We start from the raw sequence: 20,560 nt of genomic DNA on the forward strand, positions 1-20,560 counted from the left end.
ATGAGCTGGAGCAGTTTTGCCTTGAAGAATGGGCAAAAATCCCAGTGGCTAGATGTGCCAAGCTTATAGAGACATACCCCAAGAGACTGGCAGCTGTAATTGCTGCAAAAGGTGGCTCTACAAAGTATTGACTTTGGGGATGTGAATAGTTATGTACGCTCAAGTTTTCTGTTTTTTTGTCTTATTTCATGCTTGTTTCACAATAAAACATATTTTGCATCTTCAAAGTGTGTTGTGTAAATCAAATGATACAAACCCCTAAAAAATATATTTTAATTCCTGGTTGTAAGGCAACAAAATAGGTAAAATGCCAAGGGGGGTGAATACTTTCGGAAGCCACTGTATAACTGATTGGTTTGGTTCTGTCCTCTCTAGTGCTGTCCAGTTAGAACATGATGTTGGGACCCATCAACGTACTTTTGATAGTCACCACCACTCACAGACACAGCTGTTTCCTTTTGAAGATGTTTATATGATTCTGGTAATGTGAATTACTTGGAATCTTATTGTTGTGGTTCTATAAGACAAAGATATGCACACGTGGAAACAGTATTATCTAAGGGTTATAACTATGCAATACACATATTAGTGACTTCGGAAAGTATTCAGACCCCTTGACTTTTTCCACATATTGTTACCTTGTAGCCTTATTCTGAAATGGATTTTTAAAAAATTATCCTCAGCAATCAACACACAATATCCTGTAATGAAAAAGCGATAACAGGTTTTTAGACATTTTTGCAAATTGATTAAAAAAAAAAAAAAAAACTGAAATACCTTACTTACATAAGTATTCAGACCCTTTGCTATGAGACTCGAAACTGAGCTCCGGTGCATCCTGTTTCCATTGATCATCCTTGAGATGTTTCTACAACTTGATTGGACATGATTTGGAAAGGCACACAAATGTCCGTAGAGCTCCAATACAGGATTGTGTCATGGCACTGATCTGGGAAAGGGTACCGAACAATGTCTGCAGTATTGAAGGTCCCCAAGAACAAGTAGCCTCCATCATTCTTAAATGGAAAAAGTTTGGAGCCATCGAGACTCTTCCTAGATCTGGCCGCCCAGCCAAACTGAGCAATCAGGGAAGAAGGGCTTTGGTCAGGGAGGTGACCAAGAACCCAATGGTCACTCTGCCAGAGTTCTTCAGTTCCTCTGTGGAGATGGGAGAACCTTCCAGAAAGACAATCATCTCTGCAGCACTCTGCCAATCAGGCTTTTATGGTAGAGTGGCCAGATGGAAGCCACTCCTCTGTAAAAGACACATGACACTTGGAGTTTGCCAAAGGGCACCTAAAGACTTTCAGACCATGAGAAACAAGATTCTCTGCTCTGATGAAACCATGATTGAACTCTTTGTCCTGAATGCCAAGCGTCACGTCTGGAGGAAACCTGGCACCATCCCTACGGTGAAGCGTGGTGGCAGCATCATGCTGTGGGGATGTTTTTCAGCAGCAGGGACTGGGAGACTAGTCAGGATTGACGCAAAGATGAACAGAGCAAAGTACAGAGAGATCCTTGATTAAAACCTGCTCCATAGTGCTCAGGACCTCAGACTGAGACAAAGGTTCACCTTCCAACAGGACAACGACCCTAAGCACACAACCAAGACAACGAAGGAGTGGCTTCGGGACAAGTCTCTGAATATCCTTGAGTGGCCCAGCCAGAGCCCGGACTTGAACCCGTTCTAACATCTCTGGAGAGACCTGAAAATAGCTGTGCAGCAACATTCCCCATCTAACCTGACAGAGCTTGAGAGGATCTGCAGAGAAGAATGGGAAAAACTCCCCAAATACATGCGTGCCAAGCATGTAGCGTCATACCCAAGAAGACACGAGGCTGTAATTACTGCCAAAGGTGCTTCAACAAAGTACTGAGTAAAGGGTCTCAATACTTATGTAAATGTGATATTTAATTTTTTTATTATTGTAAATTAGCAGGAATTTATTTTAAAATGTTTTTGCTTTGCCATTATGTGGTATTGTGTGTAGATTTATGAGAGAAAAAAACAATTGAATCAATTTTAGAATAAGGCTGTAACATAACAAAATGTGGAAAAAGTCAAGGGGTCTGAATACTTTCCGAAGGCACTGTATGTACATGAGTAAATGGCAAATGGCATTATAGTTATAACATGTCTATAAAGGCCAATAAACAAAGCATCAATATAAACATAAACTTAAACAGTCCCCTCTTGGAGAGAGAGAAACCAATTATTTGGATTGACAAAGGGTCAAAATTTATAGCACCCTCTCTCTCCAGCCTCGTGTGCAAATCTGCAACCTTATCAGTTCTGCCCTGGCGCCACAGGGTCCTAAATTATTCTGCGCATGAGCAAGCTCCATGAACAGTCTAAGATGACTCTAGAAGCTCACCCATGGCAACACAATAAAACACCTTAATACAGGCTACTATGGAAAACGCAGTGGTAGCGTGTGCATGCAAAAGACTGCTTACCAATACAACAATTAAACCACTTCTACAAAAGTACTTGTGCAACCAATGCAATAGTACTAATAGTATGGAATAATACTACATACGATAAACAATAGGCAAAGTAGTATTGGGAACTCTGACATTAAAGAATAATAACAGCCATACTGTAGAAGATGTGTCTAAAAGCTAGTAACAGTAACATTAGTGGTAATTACCTATTATTACACAGCATGTAAAAACCCCAATAACCCCCCTACAACTTACATTTCGATGCACCCACAACATTCAGACATTTGTGTTACTGTGGACAACAACAAGTCCTCAGAAACATTGGTCTTCTCCCTTCTGATGACAATAACACTGAGTGGGCGGGCGGGTGCGGAGTCCAGATGCGCATTTCCAAGGGAATTGCAGGGCTATGATGGGTAAGCAATATCTTAGGTAGACTGAGCAGCCAAACTAACGGGACTTAAGGGAAACTGAAGGGACTGTGAGGGGAAGTTAGGTAGCGAGGAGAGGAGCAGGACGGCCTTTTTTACACATGCAATAACAGCTTAGTTGGGCATGTATGGGTCACCATGACTCGGCTTACCATGACTGGGCTTACCATGACTGGGGTTACCATGTCTGGGCTTACCATGTCTGGGGTTACCTTTTACCTATCAGGTGACATAGAAGTCCTATACTGTAAAGGAGATTAGATGAGCTTGTTGGTTTGTTCTCACAATTCCCTAGAGACATGTTAAGCGTCCTGGCGCTATAACAGCCAGAAACACTGACCTAAGCAGACCTGAAGCTTAGGATAGAAACTAACTTTACTATTGCAAATCAACTTTCATAAGAAGATACGTAGACTCAATATTTGCTCTGTGACATTGACTTCTTGCTGTCACAACATAGTTGCATAATGTAAACAGAAAAGTAGAATGAGACTGTATAAGTAGGCACTGGATAGATTATGTCTGTTAGATGGGACTTTTTTGGCCTGTGTCTCCAGCACAAAGCCAGACAGAGATTTGGGTCACTGATTGTGAATATGTAACTTACATCATTTAAAAGCTCCCTTTGATGAAGTGCCTGTTTTTAACATGCATCTATTTGATCTTCTGTCATAGCTGGAAGTAATAATCTAAATGGTTCACCGCCTGCCTCCAGGGTCCCAAACATTAAGGACAAGGAAGAAAATACCCTTTAGCTACTGTCTCTCTCTCTCTCTCTCAAACAGAAAAATGATAGTCCTACACCCAAACCACAATTACACATTTGGAGTGTGTCAGTTTTAGAAATGGATAATAACTCAATTTTGCTGGTGTAATTCAGAAGAGTGATGAGTAGCTCTTACATTCCCTGAACAAGGCACGTCATTTCTTTTGTGAGAAACAGAGCACATAATGCAATATGATTGTTCAAGTTCTTGATCATACCCTGCTGAGTTATGGAGTACCTAGTATTAATGCTTCTTTTAAATAACAGAATCCTTGTTCTCTCTTTTCAGACTGGCTCCTCTAGCTGCTGCACCAATGGGTGTGAAGGTTCTCCAGTGTTTTCCCTGGTACAAGAGGTGTAAAGACAAGGTCAAGAGCAGAGACTGCCTCCCTAAAGAGGGTAGGAACACCAGCTACAGTTTTTGCTGGAGTGGGATGCTTTTTTGTTTTAGATTTTTTCAGAGGCACTATTTTCAAAAAGCGGAACACTATGTTATTTGGAATGTAATGTTGGACTGAAAACCCTTTGACAGTTCATCAACATCAGTAGTAGTACAATATGGGGATGTGACTTACCAAGATAGATTAATGTCAGTATTAATGTAAAGTTAATGGGTTTTTAATTATGTCCTCTCTCCTCCCTTCCAGTTCCATCCATTGAGACAGAGCCCCAGTTTGCCCCGTCAGCCTATGCCAGTGATGGTGCTGGAGGAGGAGTTGTCTACTTTTCCCACAAGGCAAGAGTGGCCTACAGACATCAGATGGAGGGCAATGTTATAGACACCACCTACTGAGCCCCCAACCTCCAGCCCCTGCTGCAAAAACACCCCTCAAAGACTGTCTGCTCAGAAGCATCTTTGTCTTACAACAGACAGTATCCCAGTTCTTCAATGATCGTGTCTGGACAGAAGAATACTAAAATGATGGTCAAACATAAAATGTTCTTGCTTTTATTTGAGGAGCTTAGTTCAGCTGAAGGTTTGAGATAGGTGCTTGACTAAAGATGGAGGCTAAGAAGCACTACTGAGAACTATCTGATAGCCATTAGAACATATTTGACAGATGGGAGAAAACACTTTTAGATAGGGGTTGAGAATCTTTGTTTACGCTATTACCTTGAAGTGCATTCTTCTTGTTTTCCTGTCGTTTTATAATTTGTCACTTTATTTATTGTTCTAGGGTCAAAGTTGTGTACGTGTGTCTGCTATACACCTAATGGTTTTGCATATTTTTTGGGGCATGTTTTGTAATGGTCCATTTTCTGTAAAATCCCATCTAGAAACTAGGGTTGTAGACTGGCCATAACTAATACACAGTTATAAGATGAATGTAATAAAACTGTCAATGATTACTGACACTTTATATTCTATTTGTATTGTTGCTATGAAATAATCAACAAAAGACTAATGCTACATTGCTAGTAATGTGACAAGTGACTTTTTAAATAGTTTTGGATAGCTGCAAATAAATGTTTTTGCCGTTTGATTATGTAACCCTTTCTAATGTGTCTTTCTAGTTCGGCACATGATCTCTGTTATCCTATCGCATCCTTTCAAACGTTTTCAGACTGTGTATGTTGGTAACACTGGGGATGTACTTAACAAGCAGGCCTTTATGGCAGACAGACTGTAAACACTGGTTAAAGATTAACACTTTAACCAGTGTCTTGGCACCAAGACACGTGTTTTACATACGAGGATGGCAAAGGGTTATTTACGTAATGCATATCAGATATAACGGTAAGAAGAAAGAGAGGAGATCTTGGTTACTTCCCTGGAGAAATACTACTATAAAACAAACTACAGTAAAACAACAGTAAAACAAACTACTGTAAAACAAAAGGCAATAAGCAATGGTAATTGGCACACACGTAACATGGTATGTATCAAACCTTTAGAGATAAGCATCTATTCAGTATATTTGGTAACACTGTAGTCATAACTAACATGAAGCAGGTGTCTCAGAGCCTAAGGTAGCCTGGTTGCTGTCTCTGGTACCCAGACTAGCTGTGAGGTGTACTACAGATCTTAATAAACATGGAAATCAAATAACTTTCTGATCCAATTGCCTGTTTTATACATTTACCTGTTTCATCATCATGGCAAATTCTAACAGCTGTAACGAAGACGCAGGGAGTCAGGAAGCAGGTGCAGTCGGTGAGGAGCATAGAGTGAATACAAAACAAATACAAAAGGAGTAGCGTCTGAACAAGAAAACAATAACAATACTGACTGATGGGTAATACAACGGCGTGCTAGATAAAGGGTAGTGATGAAGTCAGCGTGAGCCTAATGATGGGGCGCAGCTGTGCCTAATGATGGTTGCCAGGTGTGCGTAATGATGGGTTGCCAAGACAGGTGGTTAGTAGACCGACGACGTAGAGCGCCAGAGCGGGAGAAGATGTGACAGTACCCCCCCCCCCATGACGCACGGCTCCAGCCGCAGGACGATGCCGGCCGGGGGGGGGCCAACAGGGCGAGGAGCGGGCCGTTTTGGATGGCGAAGGTGGAAATCTCGGATGATGTTGGGATCTAGAATGTCATCCACCAGAACCCAACACCGCTCATCTGGACCATACCCCTCCCAGTCAACCAGGTACTGGAGCCGACCCCCACGACGTTGGGAGTCCAGGAGGGATCTAGCGGCATAGGTGGGGCTTCTCTCAATGTCCAGGGGAGACAGAGGTTTGTCATGGGAGACGGTATCAGCCAGGAGACCAGGACCTACAGGCCTGAAGAGGGAAACGTGAAAAGAGGGTGAGATCCGGTAGTTAGTGGGAAGCTGTAATCGGTATGTTACCTCATTGACCGTCCGGTGGACGGACGCCCCACTTCTGAGGCGTCCACCTCCACCACGAAGGGCAGCATAGGTAAAATGCCCCTTCAAGTAGGCGGAAGGCCTCATCAGCTGCAGGACTCCACAACAAATAACAGGGGCCACCCTTGAGGAGAGAGGTGAGAGGAGAGGCAATGCAGCTGAAGTTTTTTTAATGAAGCGGTAGTAGAAAATCGTTGTAGTCCTTTTATGGTGGTTTGGACTGGCAATGACCTGGCTGCCTCGACCTTCCTCTCCTCCATAACCACTTCCTGCGGGCTGATCCGGTATCCCAGGAAGGAGACAGCGGTCTGATGGAACTGGCACTTCTCCAGGAGGCATCACAGAACTACCCGGACGTGGGCGATGTGATCCTCCAAGGTGGCCTTGTAGATCAGGATGTCAGGGGTAGACGCGACTGCACTGAGGCACAGAGTCTGAAAGCAGGTCGATAGCACAGTTCCAGCGGCGATGAGGAGGGAGACAGGTGGCGCGGGTCTTGGACAAAACCTCCCAGAGATCCTGGTAAACATCCGGGATATCGGCCTGGAGGGCAACCACAGGACTCTCAACCGACGTGGAACCATAGGGTAAGGGAAAGCAGGTCCTCCGTCATCTGGCTGCTCAGGCAGTAATCTCCATCCTCGACCAGGAGATGGTGGGGTATGGCGTTGCAGCCATGGGAGGCCATGAATGACTTTGTGTATGGGTGCCTCGATGAGGAGGAAGGGAAGGCTTTCTTGGTGCAGGGGTCCCACAGAGATGGTGAGTGGTGCTGTGATGTGTGTGATTGTCCCAGATCCCAGTGGTCGATTATCCAGCGCTTGAAACGGAAAGGAGAGCGGGTAAGAGGTTATGATCAGGGAGGAGTCAAGGTCCTGGTCAATGTAATTCCTCACGGCACAGGAGTCCACGAGAGCTGTAGAAACAACACACAAGGAACAGCATCTAGTGAAATCTGTACTAAAAAGGGTTTGGCGGAAAGTGATGATGATGGAATACTCACACCTACCCCAGGAGACGGATAATCACGAGGCCGTCCCTCTGCTCTACTGGATCCCGGGTTGGGATGTAGTGGACACCGTTGAAGCTGGTACTCCTGACCACAATAGGGACAGAGCCCCAGCTGTCTCCGACAGCATCGCTCAGTGGCGGAGAGGTGTGTGGCCCCTACCTCCATGGGTTCAGGCTCTGAATCAGAACGTTCAACGAAGGAGGGAGAGAGGTGATGGGGGTACCGACGCTCCCGAAGAAGGTTATCCAGGCGCATGGTCATCGCGATGAGTGCGACCAAAGAGAGGGTGTTGTCTCAGCATGCCAACGTCTGGACCTCTTTACGCAATCCTCTTCTGAATAAGGTGCAGAGCGCCGGCTCATTCCATCTGCTGGATGCTGCCACTGTATGAAAGGGGAGGACATACTCTGCAGCAGTCTGGCCATCCTGCCGCAGTTGGAGTAGCCACTCACCCCCCTCTCTGCCCTCTGGTGGATGATCGAAAACTCCTCTGAACAGAGCCATGAACCACTCATAGGAACCCAGCTCCTCCTCTCTTCTCTTCCAGACTGCCGTAGCCGACTACATCGCCTGCCCGGTCAGCAGGGAAATAACTGTGGCAACTTTGGACCTCTCAGTAGTGGGGCTGCCATCTGTTGAGTGAAATAGAGGTAGCACTGGAGGAGGAAGACATAGAATTTGGATGGAATCCCGTCATATTTGTCCGGGAGGAACAAACGGGCATCGCTGACCTGGGCGGACTGCTGAATGGGCTGAGGTACTGGCTCGCTGGGTCGACTCATGTTAGAAGATCCTCCATTGGAGGTGACGGCCCTTGAGGAAGATCTAGACATTGAGGACCTCATCCATCGCAGTCCCCGGTTGCGCCAGCTGGTTGTGGTATTAGTAAAGTAGGTCTCCCTGTTCGTCGACCATCTTGGAGATGTCTCGGGTTGGCTGCTGCTTCCATTTTATGAGACAATATTCTGTAACAAAAACGCAGGGAGTCGGGAAGCAGGTGTAGTCGGCAAGTTTAATCTGAAAGAGCATAGAGTGAATACAAAAACAGGAGTAGCATCTGAACAAGAACACAGAAATACTGCCTTATGGGTAATACAACGGAGTGCTAGATAAAGGGGAGGTAATCAGGGTAGTGACAAAGTCCAGGTGTGCCTAACGATGGGGCGTAGGTGTGCGTAATGATGGTTGCAAAGTGTGCGTAATGATGGGTTGCCAGGGCAGGTAGTTAGTAGACCGGGCGATGTCAAGCGTGGGAGTGGGAGTAGACGTGACAACAGCAACCAGTGGTTACAATAAACGGTCAATCCAATTGTATCTGTGAACTGTCTCAAATGTGGTTAAAACAGTTATGATGTGTGCAATGTCATTACGCAGACATTATGTTAACACACATTATCATAGCATTATGTTGGCAGTATACTGTAACTGCAGCCATGGATAATATGACTGGTCTCCTTGGTTTTTAATCCTTAAAATGTTGCGAACCAAGGATAGTTTAGCTATTTGATTTTGAATTTTAGGATGCTTTAGGTGTACATTTTTTTGTGGATGAAACATTGAATTTGACTTACTGGTATAAGTCCATAGAAACACAGTTTCATACATGGATAAACAGAGAGTCAAAAAATAAATCAAAAGGAAGATTGTTTTAAAGGGTAGGTCCTATATCTGAGAGCTAAAAGAAAGATAAGGAAATGATTTCTAGTTTTTTTTTAACCCATATTTAACCAATTTTTGGGCACTAAACTACTTCCATATACAGTATACTTCCATTCTTTTTTTAAACTGGTACCTTCAGACTAGTCTTGTGAGGCTTGAAGTTTTCCTAGAGCACAACCTGGTCTCATAGACCTTACATATTCGTGACACTCAAATTAGTAATGATACGTTATGTTTGGTATGGTTACATAAGACAAAAGGTTACTTAAGGCAAAAATTAAATGAGAGTGGTTGGTCATATAACGCGAATGTCTAGCAACCCAAAGGTTGTGTGTTTGAATCTCATCACGGACAATTTTAGCTAATTAGCAACTTGGATGATGGACATCCACAAATTAATACATACCATACGAAATGTAACATACAGTATCATACTAAATAGAGTATCTCAGCTTTACGTACAGAATAATACAATATGCTCTGAGACCAGGTTGCAGCCTAGTGCAAAACAACCAACATGTACATGTTCGAAGAGTCTCACCTTTCCATAGAGAAAGATTGTGCAAAGCTGTCATCAAAGCAAAGAGTGGCTACTTTGAAGAATCTCAAATATAAAATATAGTTACATTTGTTTAACACATTTTTAGTTACCACATGATTCCATATGTTTTATTTCAGTTTTGATGTCTTCACTATTATTCTACAATGTAGAAAATAGTAAAAATAAAGAAAACCCCTGGAATGAGTAGGTGTGAACAAACTTTTGTCTGGTACTGTACGTGTAGGTAAAGGTAAACTACTCATAGATAACTATGCATAGATAATAAACAGAGAGTTGCAGCAGCGTAAAAATGGGGGGGGTTGCAATTTGCAAATAGTCTGGGTAGCCATTTGGTTAACTGTTCAGGAGTCTTATGGCTTAGGGGTAGAAGCTGTTAAGAAGCCTTTCGTACCTAGATTTGGTGCTTCGGTACCGCCAGCCGCGTGGTAGCAGAGTGGCTCGAGTCTTTGGCAATTTTTAGGGCCTTCCTCTGACACCGTCTGGTATAGAGGTCCTGAATGGCAGGAAGTGTGGCTCCAGTGATGTACTGGGCCATACCCTCTGTAGTGCCTTGTGGTCGGAGGCCAAGCAGTTGCCATACCAGTCAGGATGCTCTCGATGGTGCAGCTGTATAACTTTTTTAGGATCTGAGGACCAATGCCAAATATTTTAATTCTCCTGAGGCATTGTCGTGCCTTCTTCACGACTGTCTGGTACTACACTGCCAGGTCTCTGACCTCCTCCCTAGAGGATGTCATCTCATCGGTGATCACTGTTGTGTTGTCTGCAAACTTAATGATGGTTTTGAAGTCGTGCTTGGCCATGCAGTCATGGGTGACCAGGGACCCATGAGGGGCCCCTGTGTTGAGGATCAGCGTAACAGATGTGTTGTTACCTACCCTGACCACCTGGGGGTAGCCCATCAGAAAGTCCAGGATCCAGTTGCAGAGGGAGGTGTTTATTCCCAGGGTCCTTCGCTTGGTGATGAGCTTTGAGGGCACTATGGTGTTGAATGCTGAGCTGCAGTCAATGAATAGCATTGTCACGTAGGTGTTCATTTAGTCCAGGTGGGAAAGGACAGTGTGGAGTACCATACAGATTGCATCATCTGTGGTTCTGTTGGTGCGGTTTGCAAATTGGAGTGGGTCTAGGGTTTCTGGGATAATGGTGTTGATGTGAGCCTTAAAGCACTTCATGACTACAGACGTGAGTGCTAAGGGTCGATAGTCATTTAGGCAGGTTACCTTGGTGTTCTTGGGCACAGGGACTATGGTGGTCTGCTTGAAACATGTTGGTATTACAGACTCGGTCAGGGGAGGTTGAAAATATCAGTGAAGACACTTTCCAGTTGGTCAGGGCAGACACTTGCCAGTTGGTCAATCTTAGTCCTGTATTGACACTTTGCTTGTTTGATGGTTCGTCAGAGGGCATAGCAGGATTTCTTATAAGCATCCGGGTTAGAGTCTCGCTCCTTGTAAGAGGCAGCTCTACCCTTTAGTTCAGTGCGGATGTTGCCTGTAATCCATGGCTTCTGGTTGGGGTATGTACGTACGGTCACTATGGGGATGACATCATCGATGCACTTATTGATGAAGCCAGTGACTGATGTGGTGTACTCCTCAATGCCATCGGAAGAATCCCAGAACATATTCCAGTCTGTGCTAGCAAAACAGTCCTGTAGCTTAGCATCTGCGTCATCTGACCATTTCCGTATTGAGCAAATCACTGGTACTTCCTGCTTTAGTTTTTGATTGTATGCAGGAATGAGGAGGATAGCGTTACAGTCAGATTTGCCAAATGAAGGGTAAGGGAGAGCTTTGTACGCATCTCTGTTTGTGGAGTATAGGTGGTCTAGAGTGTTTTTTTTCCCCTCTGGTTGCACATTTAACATGCTGGTAGAAATAAGGTGAAACGGATTTAAGTTTCTCTGCATTAAAGTCCCCAGACACAGAGCGCCGCCATTGGATGAGCATTTTCTTGTTTGCTTATGACCTTATACAGCTCGTTGAGTGCAGTCTTAGTGCCAGCATCGGTTTGTGGTGGTAAATAGACAGCTACAAAAAAATATAGATGAAAATTCTCTTGGTAAATAGTGTGGTCTAAAGCTTATCATGAGATATTCTACCTCAGGCGAGACTTCCTTAATAGTAGATTTTGTGCACCAGCTGTTATTTATAAATAGACACAGACCGCCACCCCTTGTCTTACCGGAGGTAGTTGTTCAATCTTTTGCCGATGCACGGATCGGAGCTCATCCAGTTTATTATGCAATGATTACATGTTGGCTAATAGGACTGATGTTATAGGCGGGTTACCCACTTCCCGCGGATTCTTATAAGGCACCCCGGCCTACGACCCCTATATCTTCATCTCTTTATGTGAATGACAGGGATTTGGGCCTTGTCCGGTGTCTGAAGTAAATCCTTTGCGTCCGACTCGCTAAAGAAAAAATCTTCGTCAAGTACGAGTTGAGTAATCGATGTTCTGATATCCAGAAGCTCTTTTCGGTCATAAGAGACGGTTGGCAGAAACATTACGTACAGAATAAGTTACAAATAACGTGAAAAAAACACACACAATTGGTTAGAAGCCCGTAAAACGGCAGCCAACTCCTCCGGCGCCATTCTACATTATTACATTATCTGCTCACCGATTTGAAGGCTCCAATGCCGTTCCACCAAAAACACAGCCAAAACCACCGTTCTAGATGCGGTAAAGAGGTCTTAGAACTTGACCAAAACAATAGAATTGCTATGGAAACGCGTGGGAGAACGATCCTGAATCTCTTTATTACCCCCCAGCAATATTAGCCTAGATTAGACTATTGTTTATAAGTATATTTCAATCTATACGAATATCCACTTTGTTTGATCAGATCTAATGTGCGCCAATTCCGGGTCCTTCTTCTGTCCCCTACTGTCTGCGTTCCATTGACCTCTTTACAGCATCTTTGCAGGTGTCTATTTTCAGTTAACACTTGATCTGATTGAATCTAGTCCTAAATGACTGTGAATTGTATTAAGCAACTGTGTATACTAATGCTTTGAGAGGGTGGTGGCACCTGTTTTGTGTCATTGGAAGGTCTACGCTATTGTAAATCTGACCACTAGGTGGCATACCATCATTGTGTTGCTGTAAATAATAGAAAGTCAATGTAATAAATATTTACAACCAACACCATGTGTTATAAATCCTTTATTTAGAAACATAAATTACACATTTAAGGCCTGACATTTGCATGTGTATAAAACTACAAAAATAATACCATATATAGCCCTATTATGAGGTGGGTAAAACTGTTGCTGTGTGATGCTTGTCATTTAATCTGAAGCAGTGACACCCATGAAAGGAGTTTTCAGAAATTAAATTAGTGTCATCAAACATTAAGTGAAAAAACAAGACCATTTCGTTTCGGTAAGGACTTCTCGGGGATAAAGATACATTTTTGGCACCATAACCTTGGTTGTCAAGGTATCCATGCATGAGTCTGGATTTCCTGGCCCCTGATTGGTGGACTGGGGTATGAGGTTAGCATGGTTGGTTGTTGATATTGGTCAGCAGTTTGTGATATGGGGCCTTGTATAGGGCAGTGAAAGCCCCAGGAGCCATTGTGCCACGCCCATCCTCATCCACATGGCCCATCAAGATGTAGGGCATTCCTGAGAAATAGATTAGAAATAAATGTACTAGGCATTCCGGCAATACTGTCTATGATGACACAACAGAATTGAAAGTCAGCAGTATGTCTGCATTTGTGCGTGCAAAACATTGTACATGCTAGTCAGATTGACTGGGAAGAAAAATAGGGTACCTCTGCGGATGACAGGACACTTCTTGCAGGCTGACACCAGTTTGACAGACATGTTCTCTCCAGCCTGGGTGATAGTCAGCCGGCCAGCCTTGTAGGCCTTGATGAGAGACACACCGATATAGACACTGCCGTGAGGACCAGGGGTCAGCTCTGTCACCTTACCCGTGATCACTGAAAGAGAGAGATAGATAGATTAGATGTGCTCTGGTGTAGCTGTGTTAATGTACTGTATATGGTGTGACTGCTGTGTTTAATTGCCTAAGAAATGCAGGGAACTTGCTGTGAACTCAGAATTGCTGTGTACAGATTGTTAAGCTTGATTTTCTTTCTTCTATCCAGCGGTCTGGAGTGGTCTAGGGGTCGAAACTACTCCTGCTGGAGCACATGTTCCATGTACTGCTGCCAGCATGCGTTCAAATCTCACCCACTGCCCTTTCAGCATTCTCTCTCTCTTCTAACTCTCTCGATCCAATAATCAAACAAAATATATGTTTTATTTGGCAATGATGCTGCCGTCTAGTGGAACTCACCAAATTCGCTGGCACAGAAACTGCTCTTGATGTTTCCATCCCTCTTACATGCCTTTGCACACAGTGGGTTCAGGGGAACTAGAAAATACAAACATTGTTAACACACATAGGTCACACAAACACACAGACTTATGTCTATATAAACTCAGCTCTTGCTAAACCAGTGCTTCAGCTTCTCTTACCTGGCCTCTTTCCGTCTGGTCTAGTCACTCTGGTCCTGTCTGAGCCTGGCTTATTTGGTGGGCGGGTCCTGACTGGTTTGACTGGTTTGGGTTTGACAGTGGGCTCCTTGGGCTGTGGGGTTGAAGGGGCCTGGTATCTGTCTGTAGTGGGTGGCTTGGTGGTGGTGGTTGTGATGACTGTTCTCTCAGGTAGGATGGGTTTGACTGCAGGCCTCCTGGGGACTGACTCTATACGAGGTCCTGATCCTGTGTTGTCTACTGTGGGGGTTCTGGATCCACGGGGGACGCTGGTGTAACTGGCCATGAAGCCATCGGATGTCACGCTGAGGTCAGACACAAACTGCACAAGGAGCACGTTCCCATTGGTCACAATGGTTCTGTGGGCGGAGAGTGATACAGAGGGAGGATTGGATCAGAGTGGAGTACAGTGAGATGTATGCTCGCAGCTAAAGGAAGTGACAAAAACAAACAGACATACTGGTGTAGGATCTTAATTTTAGCCAGTTTCTACAGCAGGAAAATAATCCTGCAATAACAGGAAAGGTGAATTATTATGTGGATTCAAATTAATAAACATTTTTTGTAGGGATTGATACATTTTTCTTAATTAAGTTAAAATCAAGTCTGAAATTTCAAAGGGTAAATTATAAACTTCAGGAGCCTTTTTAAACCTCAAATTCACTGCATTGAAGGAAAGCTCTCCTGCGACAGGGTGATCAAATTAAGATCCAACATCTGTATATCATCCCAGACTTAGACCACAGATAAATATAAGCGTAAACACAGGAAGTCAGACAAACACACAGAGTACATTCTTGTACCACTCACTGGGGGCTGACGTCTCCACAGTATTTTCCAATGCGTCGAGAGTCATCTTTCTCTCCACCGTTGAAGAAGGCAACATAGTCAAAGCGGCAGTAACTGTCTGACTCCACATCAAACTTATCAAACTTCACCTCAATCACCTAACCCACAGGCAGAAAAAAACAGAATGACAAATACGTTACTCACTATGAACGTCGCTTGAATCTCCCATATATTTATGCATTCGGTTCTGTGGTTTGTGCAACACAATGACAGCATCATTTGCAGAAGTTCATGCAGAATAAGGAGCATGAAAATCTGAGCATCGTGGATAAGGAATGACCTGGTCAGGCTCTACTGTGATGAGCCAGGAGCAGCTGATGCCAGCTGGGTAATTCTTCTCAGGCCAGTTAGGTGTTTTTACTTCACCCTGGGCTTTTGTCATCTTGCCTCCACAGAATTGGTGATCTGAATTGATTCATAAACAGATCAATAAATAATCAAGTGAATACAGGATTTGACATTGGTATTATCCTTTGTTACAGTAAGCTAATGGACATGGAAAATTAGAAATGTGTTGTTCCTTAGAAAAGAGCCCAAGTTATACTGTAAAGCTCACCATCCACATGTGGTTTTCCTCCATTGAAGTAAGCAAGGAAGCCCCTCCCTCCAGTCTCAGAGTCAGACACCATCTCCAGCATCATAGTGTTGGTGGTGGAGATAAGAGTACCCGGCCTAAACGTTCCACAGAACCTCCCCAGTTTCTGCACCATGTTGGAGTGGCCGTTGTACACATCCAGGTAATCATAACGACACATGGCGTCAGCCTCCATGTCGAAGATGCGGAAGGAGAGCATGACCACATTGCCTTCTGGGACCTGGAGTTCAGAGAGAGGGCAGAAAAGGCTTTAAGTCAGTCTGTAGGCAACCTTCAGAGTAATAGAGGAGTGATATGTAGTGCAGGGTTAGTGACTCACTGTAATACGCCAAGTACATTTGCTGTTGGGTTTGTAGTAGCTTGGAAATCCTTCACTGCCCACAAAGCCTGAGTCTGCAGCCATGTCTCCTCCACAGTGAAACACAGGCCTGAGAGAGAGCAGGGTGGGAACCCAGTGTTGTGGTAAGCATTAGCCAGCATTTATCATATGCTGTATATAATACATTAACCATGAGTTTGTGACTCTTGTGCATGTACACGCACGTGCACGCGCACGCACACACACACACACACACACACACACACACACACACACACACACACACACACACACACACACACACACACACACACACACACACACACACACACACACAGACAGACAATCATACACACACACACATCCTGACGTACAAGTATTGTGACTCACTTCCTCAACAGAAAATCTCTAAATCCCTGAGGCACCCCAATGATAATGCTTCCCCTTGGCACACTGGTTTCATGAGAGTTGGGAGTGTGTGTGTGTGTGGGGGGGGGGGGGGGGGTATAGACAGGATGGGGACTGGACAAAGATAGTGGGGGTTATGGTGTCCTTGACTGGGGGGGATGGGGGTTGACAGGATGGGGACTAAGTTAGTGGGGGTTATGGTGTCCTTGACTGGAGCTTCCTCAAGGAGACCTCCCCCTTGTGTGCTTTAATTTCTCCCTTCTGCTTGTCCCAGTTTCTAACCCCGGCAGGTCCAAGTCTGCTCCAATATGTAATTCAAACTCCTTTTTCAAAATAACACAAAGCTTGCTTTATACAACGGAAAAATCCCAAAGCTAGCCTATTGCCAGAATACTTTCATGGATAAATATGTTATTTTATGCCAGAGGCTTCACAGAAAGTCATGGGGACAGACACATTGGAGACTGTCTGTACAGAAGACAGAGCTGCTGGGTGCACTTCTAACAGCTGGGTCTTGTCAACTGGGCTGAAGCAAAACATGTCATCCCTTTTATGGAGTGTCAAAAAAGCTAAATAAAGACATTCTCAACAAGAAACGAAACAAACGTTGTTCTCATTGGCCTCTTGTTAAGAAAATCAGTCAATTACCATTATTCCAATCTGAGGACCAAATCACTTTTCCAGGGTTCTAGCCAATACAGACCGAATCTGGAGCTCATTGAGAAAGTTCACATTATCGGAGCTCAGACATGCAGAACCCCAGCAGAGAGAGAGGCCAGCTGATGAGAGCCTAGGTGTCCAGTCAGGGCAGTCCTGATCCAACCCCACACAGGCACATACAGACAGACCCCAAAGCATTAACATCTGGGGGAGCTCAACCACATCAACATCATGGACCAGTCAGTCACAACCACAACAACACTGCCATACACCCAAGCAAATATACACATGCAGGAAGCTCAGATAGAGAGTTCCATGCACACTGCGTGAAATCTGAACATGGCACACTAACAAAAGTACTCTGTGCACTCTCTAGAAACGGCTATGGTATATTGTGAACCATATGAATAATGTAAAGTACATCCTTGTAGATATTGCCTAAATGGAGCCATCACTGTAAAGCCTCTTGCAAACAGACATTACACACACACCAACAACCTCATACACCCATATTCCCTACCTGGTGTAGTTAGTCCCTGGTTGGCTCTGGCCCTGTGCCCATCCTAAACAGAGAGCCAGGAGAACAGAAAGACCCCAGATACAATCCTCACACTTCATGATGCCGAAAGCAGACACAGTAAGAGGGCAAACCTGAAGAAAGAGACGGGAGCAAAGAGTGGGGAGAGATGGAGGACGTGGGGAGGGAGCCACAGGAAGAGAGAGAGAGAGAAAGAGAGAGAGAGAGATGCTAAGAGGGTAGAAGGAACTAGAAGGAGTCATGATGGGGGAGACAGCGTAAGGGGGAGGGGACTGTTTAATTAGAACCAGATGCTGTCTCAATGTTAACATTTGCCTCAATGAAACATAGAGGGGGGGACACAAAGGAAAAAGAGAGCTAAAAGAGAGCAACAAAGACTAACTTCCCACAATGGCTGGACAAATGTTTGTGCAACGGATTTATTCAAAGGCATAAAGAACTGCACCTTTACAACCAAGGTCACTTCTCTTTACATACCAGTACGGCCATCTGACCAGTGACCACTACACTCTTCGAAAAAATGGTTCCAAAAGGGTTCTTCCACTGTCCCCACCCGTTCTAGACAGAACCATTTTGGATTCCATGTAGAACCCTCTGTGGAAAAGATTCTACCTGGAACCAAAAGGGTTCTATCTGGAACCAAAAAGGGTTATTCAAATGGTTCTCCTATGGGGACAGCCAAATAACCTTTTTAGGCTCTAGATAGCACTTTTTTTCTAAGAATGTACCTTGACTGATGTATTTAGATCAATGGTTCTTTATCAAAATCATGACATTTTTGATATTCATGAATATCATTGACAATTAGAACAGCTTTATCTAAGCAACATTCCCAAAGTCGGAAGAATGTGAAGCTACACCCAGTATCTGCAGCCCCCTAGAGCTCCACATACAGACAGACTCCCAGTTAGAGCGGCTTTATCTGCCCCACAATGCAACGAGATAGGGCACAACACTCCAGAGAGAGCTGGGGGAGTGTTTTCCATGATGGCCCTTTAACCCACATCGCTCGGCTGGGGCCTGTAGAGGGAATGCTGTTTCATACAGACCATAAAAACAGCCTCATTCAGGGGGACAGATCAGTAGAACCATGATCAAAGCACAGGGGAGCCCAGAGGAGGGGCATTGACATATGTCTATGTATTCACATCCCGTAGTCATAGACAGATGGTCTCTCATTTTAACATGGATTCATGACTTACTGATTGATTTATATAAGCTAGCTAGAGCCAGGGGTCTGCTTGAAATGTTGTTATGGTTCTGTAATTATAATGTTATGATGTGCCCTCTTATCAACAATGCTATGGAACAGCTGCTCATTAGCTTGCATTGGACTCCCAAGTCAGTGTCTGCTGAATGTTGTACAGATGTAAGAGCTTAATTTGACACCTCTTTTGTTGCTGAGAATGTTCCTGCACTACAGGAAAGGCTAATTTGTAGTGTATTTAAGGTTTAAAAAGTATTTTAAAGTGTGTAATTAAAAATTCAAATTTCCTGTTGCCGCAGGATTATTTTCCTGTTGATGCAAACTGGCTCAAATTAAGATACTACATCTGCATGTGAGGCAGCAGTGGAGGCAAGTGGGAGGAGCTCATTGTAATGGCTGGAATGGAATAAATGGAACAGTCTCAAACACATCAAACATATGGAAACCACATGTTGGACACCATTCCATTTATTCCATTCAAGCCATTATATTAAGCCGTCCTCCTATAGTTCCTCCCACCAGCCTCCTCTGAGAGTCAGAGAGTGCAGGAATGTGGTGACTTGCAGAGTGAGTCCGCTTGGGGGGCGGATGGTGTCTGTGTTTAAGGGCTGCTGGACTGTAGGAGTACAGTATGAGTAACCCAAACACCTGGCTGGAGTCCAAGGGTGTAGACCTCTGTTTCTGCCAGGATTCCAGAACAGTCCATCACGATAGACACACATCCCTGCAATGGGGCATTATGGGTCTGTGGTGGGGGAGGGAGGGCTGGATGGATGGAAAGGAAGGTTCTTGGAGCAGAGAACAAGACATAAACTGAGGCGATGGAACGAAGGGGGTGGGAGAATGAGATAGTTTAAGTGCCACTACAACCAAGGGATACTCAACAGTGCCAACTATTTATGATGTAGATTGAGTCATGTTTATTTCAATCCCCCCTGCACACTCAAAACATCTCTGGAACGAATTGGGGGGGGGGGGGGGAAAGGATATTCAATAAGAGATGCATTATGGAAAACATTATGGATATAAACAGCCAATAGGCCAGATGACCACATGTCTTATGGGAAGTATTGTGTTTAGATTTGGATCATAGACACTGAGGGAGCAATGAACTTGAGATGCAGAATTTTTTTTAATACAAAATAGTTAGATGTTGACATTTTAGCAGACACTCTTATCCAGAAGCAATTAGGGTTAAGTGCTTTGCTCAAGGGCTCATTGACAGATTTTTCACCTAGTTGGCTCGGGGAATCGAACCAGCAACCATTCTGCCCAACATTCTTCACCACATTCTTTTGTTTCCAGCCAACTCAGGTCTCATGGGGAAATCCATACACTACTTCAGTGGTATTCAAAATTGGGGTCATAAACCTCAAAATGTAAAATATATATATACAGTTGAAGTCGGAAGTTTACATACACTTAGGTTGGAGTCATTAAAACTCATTTTTCAATCACTCCACAACTTCCTTGTTAACAAACTACAGTTTTGGCAAGTCGGTTAGGACATCTACTTTGTGCATAACACAAGTAATTTTTACAACAATTGTTTACAGACCGATTATTTCACTTATAATTCACTGTATCACAATTACAGTGGGTCAGAAGTTTACATACACTAAGTTGACTGTGCCTTTAAACAGCTTGGAAAATTCCAGAAAATGATGTCATGGCAATATAAGTTTTTGATAGGCTAATTTACATAATTTGAGTCAATTGGAGGTGTACATGTGGATGTATTTCAAGGCCTACCTTCAAACTCAGTACCTC

The 20,560-nt window shown here is 44.1% G+C and overlaps 1 protein-coding gene across 1 annotated transcript; it reads right to left on the reverse strand.

Annotated features, from left to right (window-relative positions):
• Positions 1–12,855: 12,855 nt before the first annotated feature.
• Positions 12,856–17,822, reverse strand: LOC139387973 (procollagen C-endopeptidase enhancer 2-like). Its single transcript, XM_071134422.1, has 9 exons — positions 17,566–17,822; positions 15,978–16,086; positions 15,620–15,878; positions 15,344–15,468; positions 15,025–15,161; positions 14,197–14,573; positions 14,015–14,092; positions 13,485–13,655; positions 12,856–13,332 (listed from the first exon to the last, which is right to left on the reverse strand). The coding sequence occupies exons 1-9, from the start codon at positions 17,661–17,663 to the stop codon at positions 13,202–13,204; spliced, it is 1,485 nt and encodes a 494-aa protein (XP_070990523.1). The 5' UTR covers positions 17,664–17,822; the 3' UTR covers positions 12,856–13,201.
• Positions 17,823–20,560: the final 2,738 nt, after the last annotated feature.

This window comes from Oncorhynchus clarkii, chromosome 29 (assembly GCF_045791955.1).
Source record: "Oncorhynchus clarkii lewisi isolate Uvic-CL-2024 chromosome 29, UVic_Ocla_1.0, whole genome shotgun sequence".
NCBI classification, from domain to species: Eukaryota; Metazoa; Chordata; class Actinopteri; order Salmoniformes; family Salmonidae; genus Oncorhynchus; species Oncorhynchus clarkii.

Excerpts from the sequence above, each read along its gene's own strand:
- LOC139387973 (XM_071134422.1), bottom strand. The coding sequence starts at position 17,663 with ATGAAGTGTGAGGATTGTATCTGGGGTCTTTCTGTTCTCCTGGCTCTC. Across the intron at positions 15,879-15,977 it reads AATGTACTTGGCGTATTACA|GTCCCAGAAGGCAATGTGGT; the intron begins GTGAGTCACTAA and ends TCTGAACTCCAG. Across the intron at positions 14,093-14,196 it reads ACCAGACGGAAAGAGGCCAG|TTCCCCTGAACCCACTGTGT; the intron begins GTAAGAGAAGCT and ends TGTATTTTCTAG.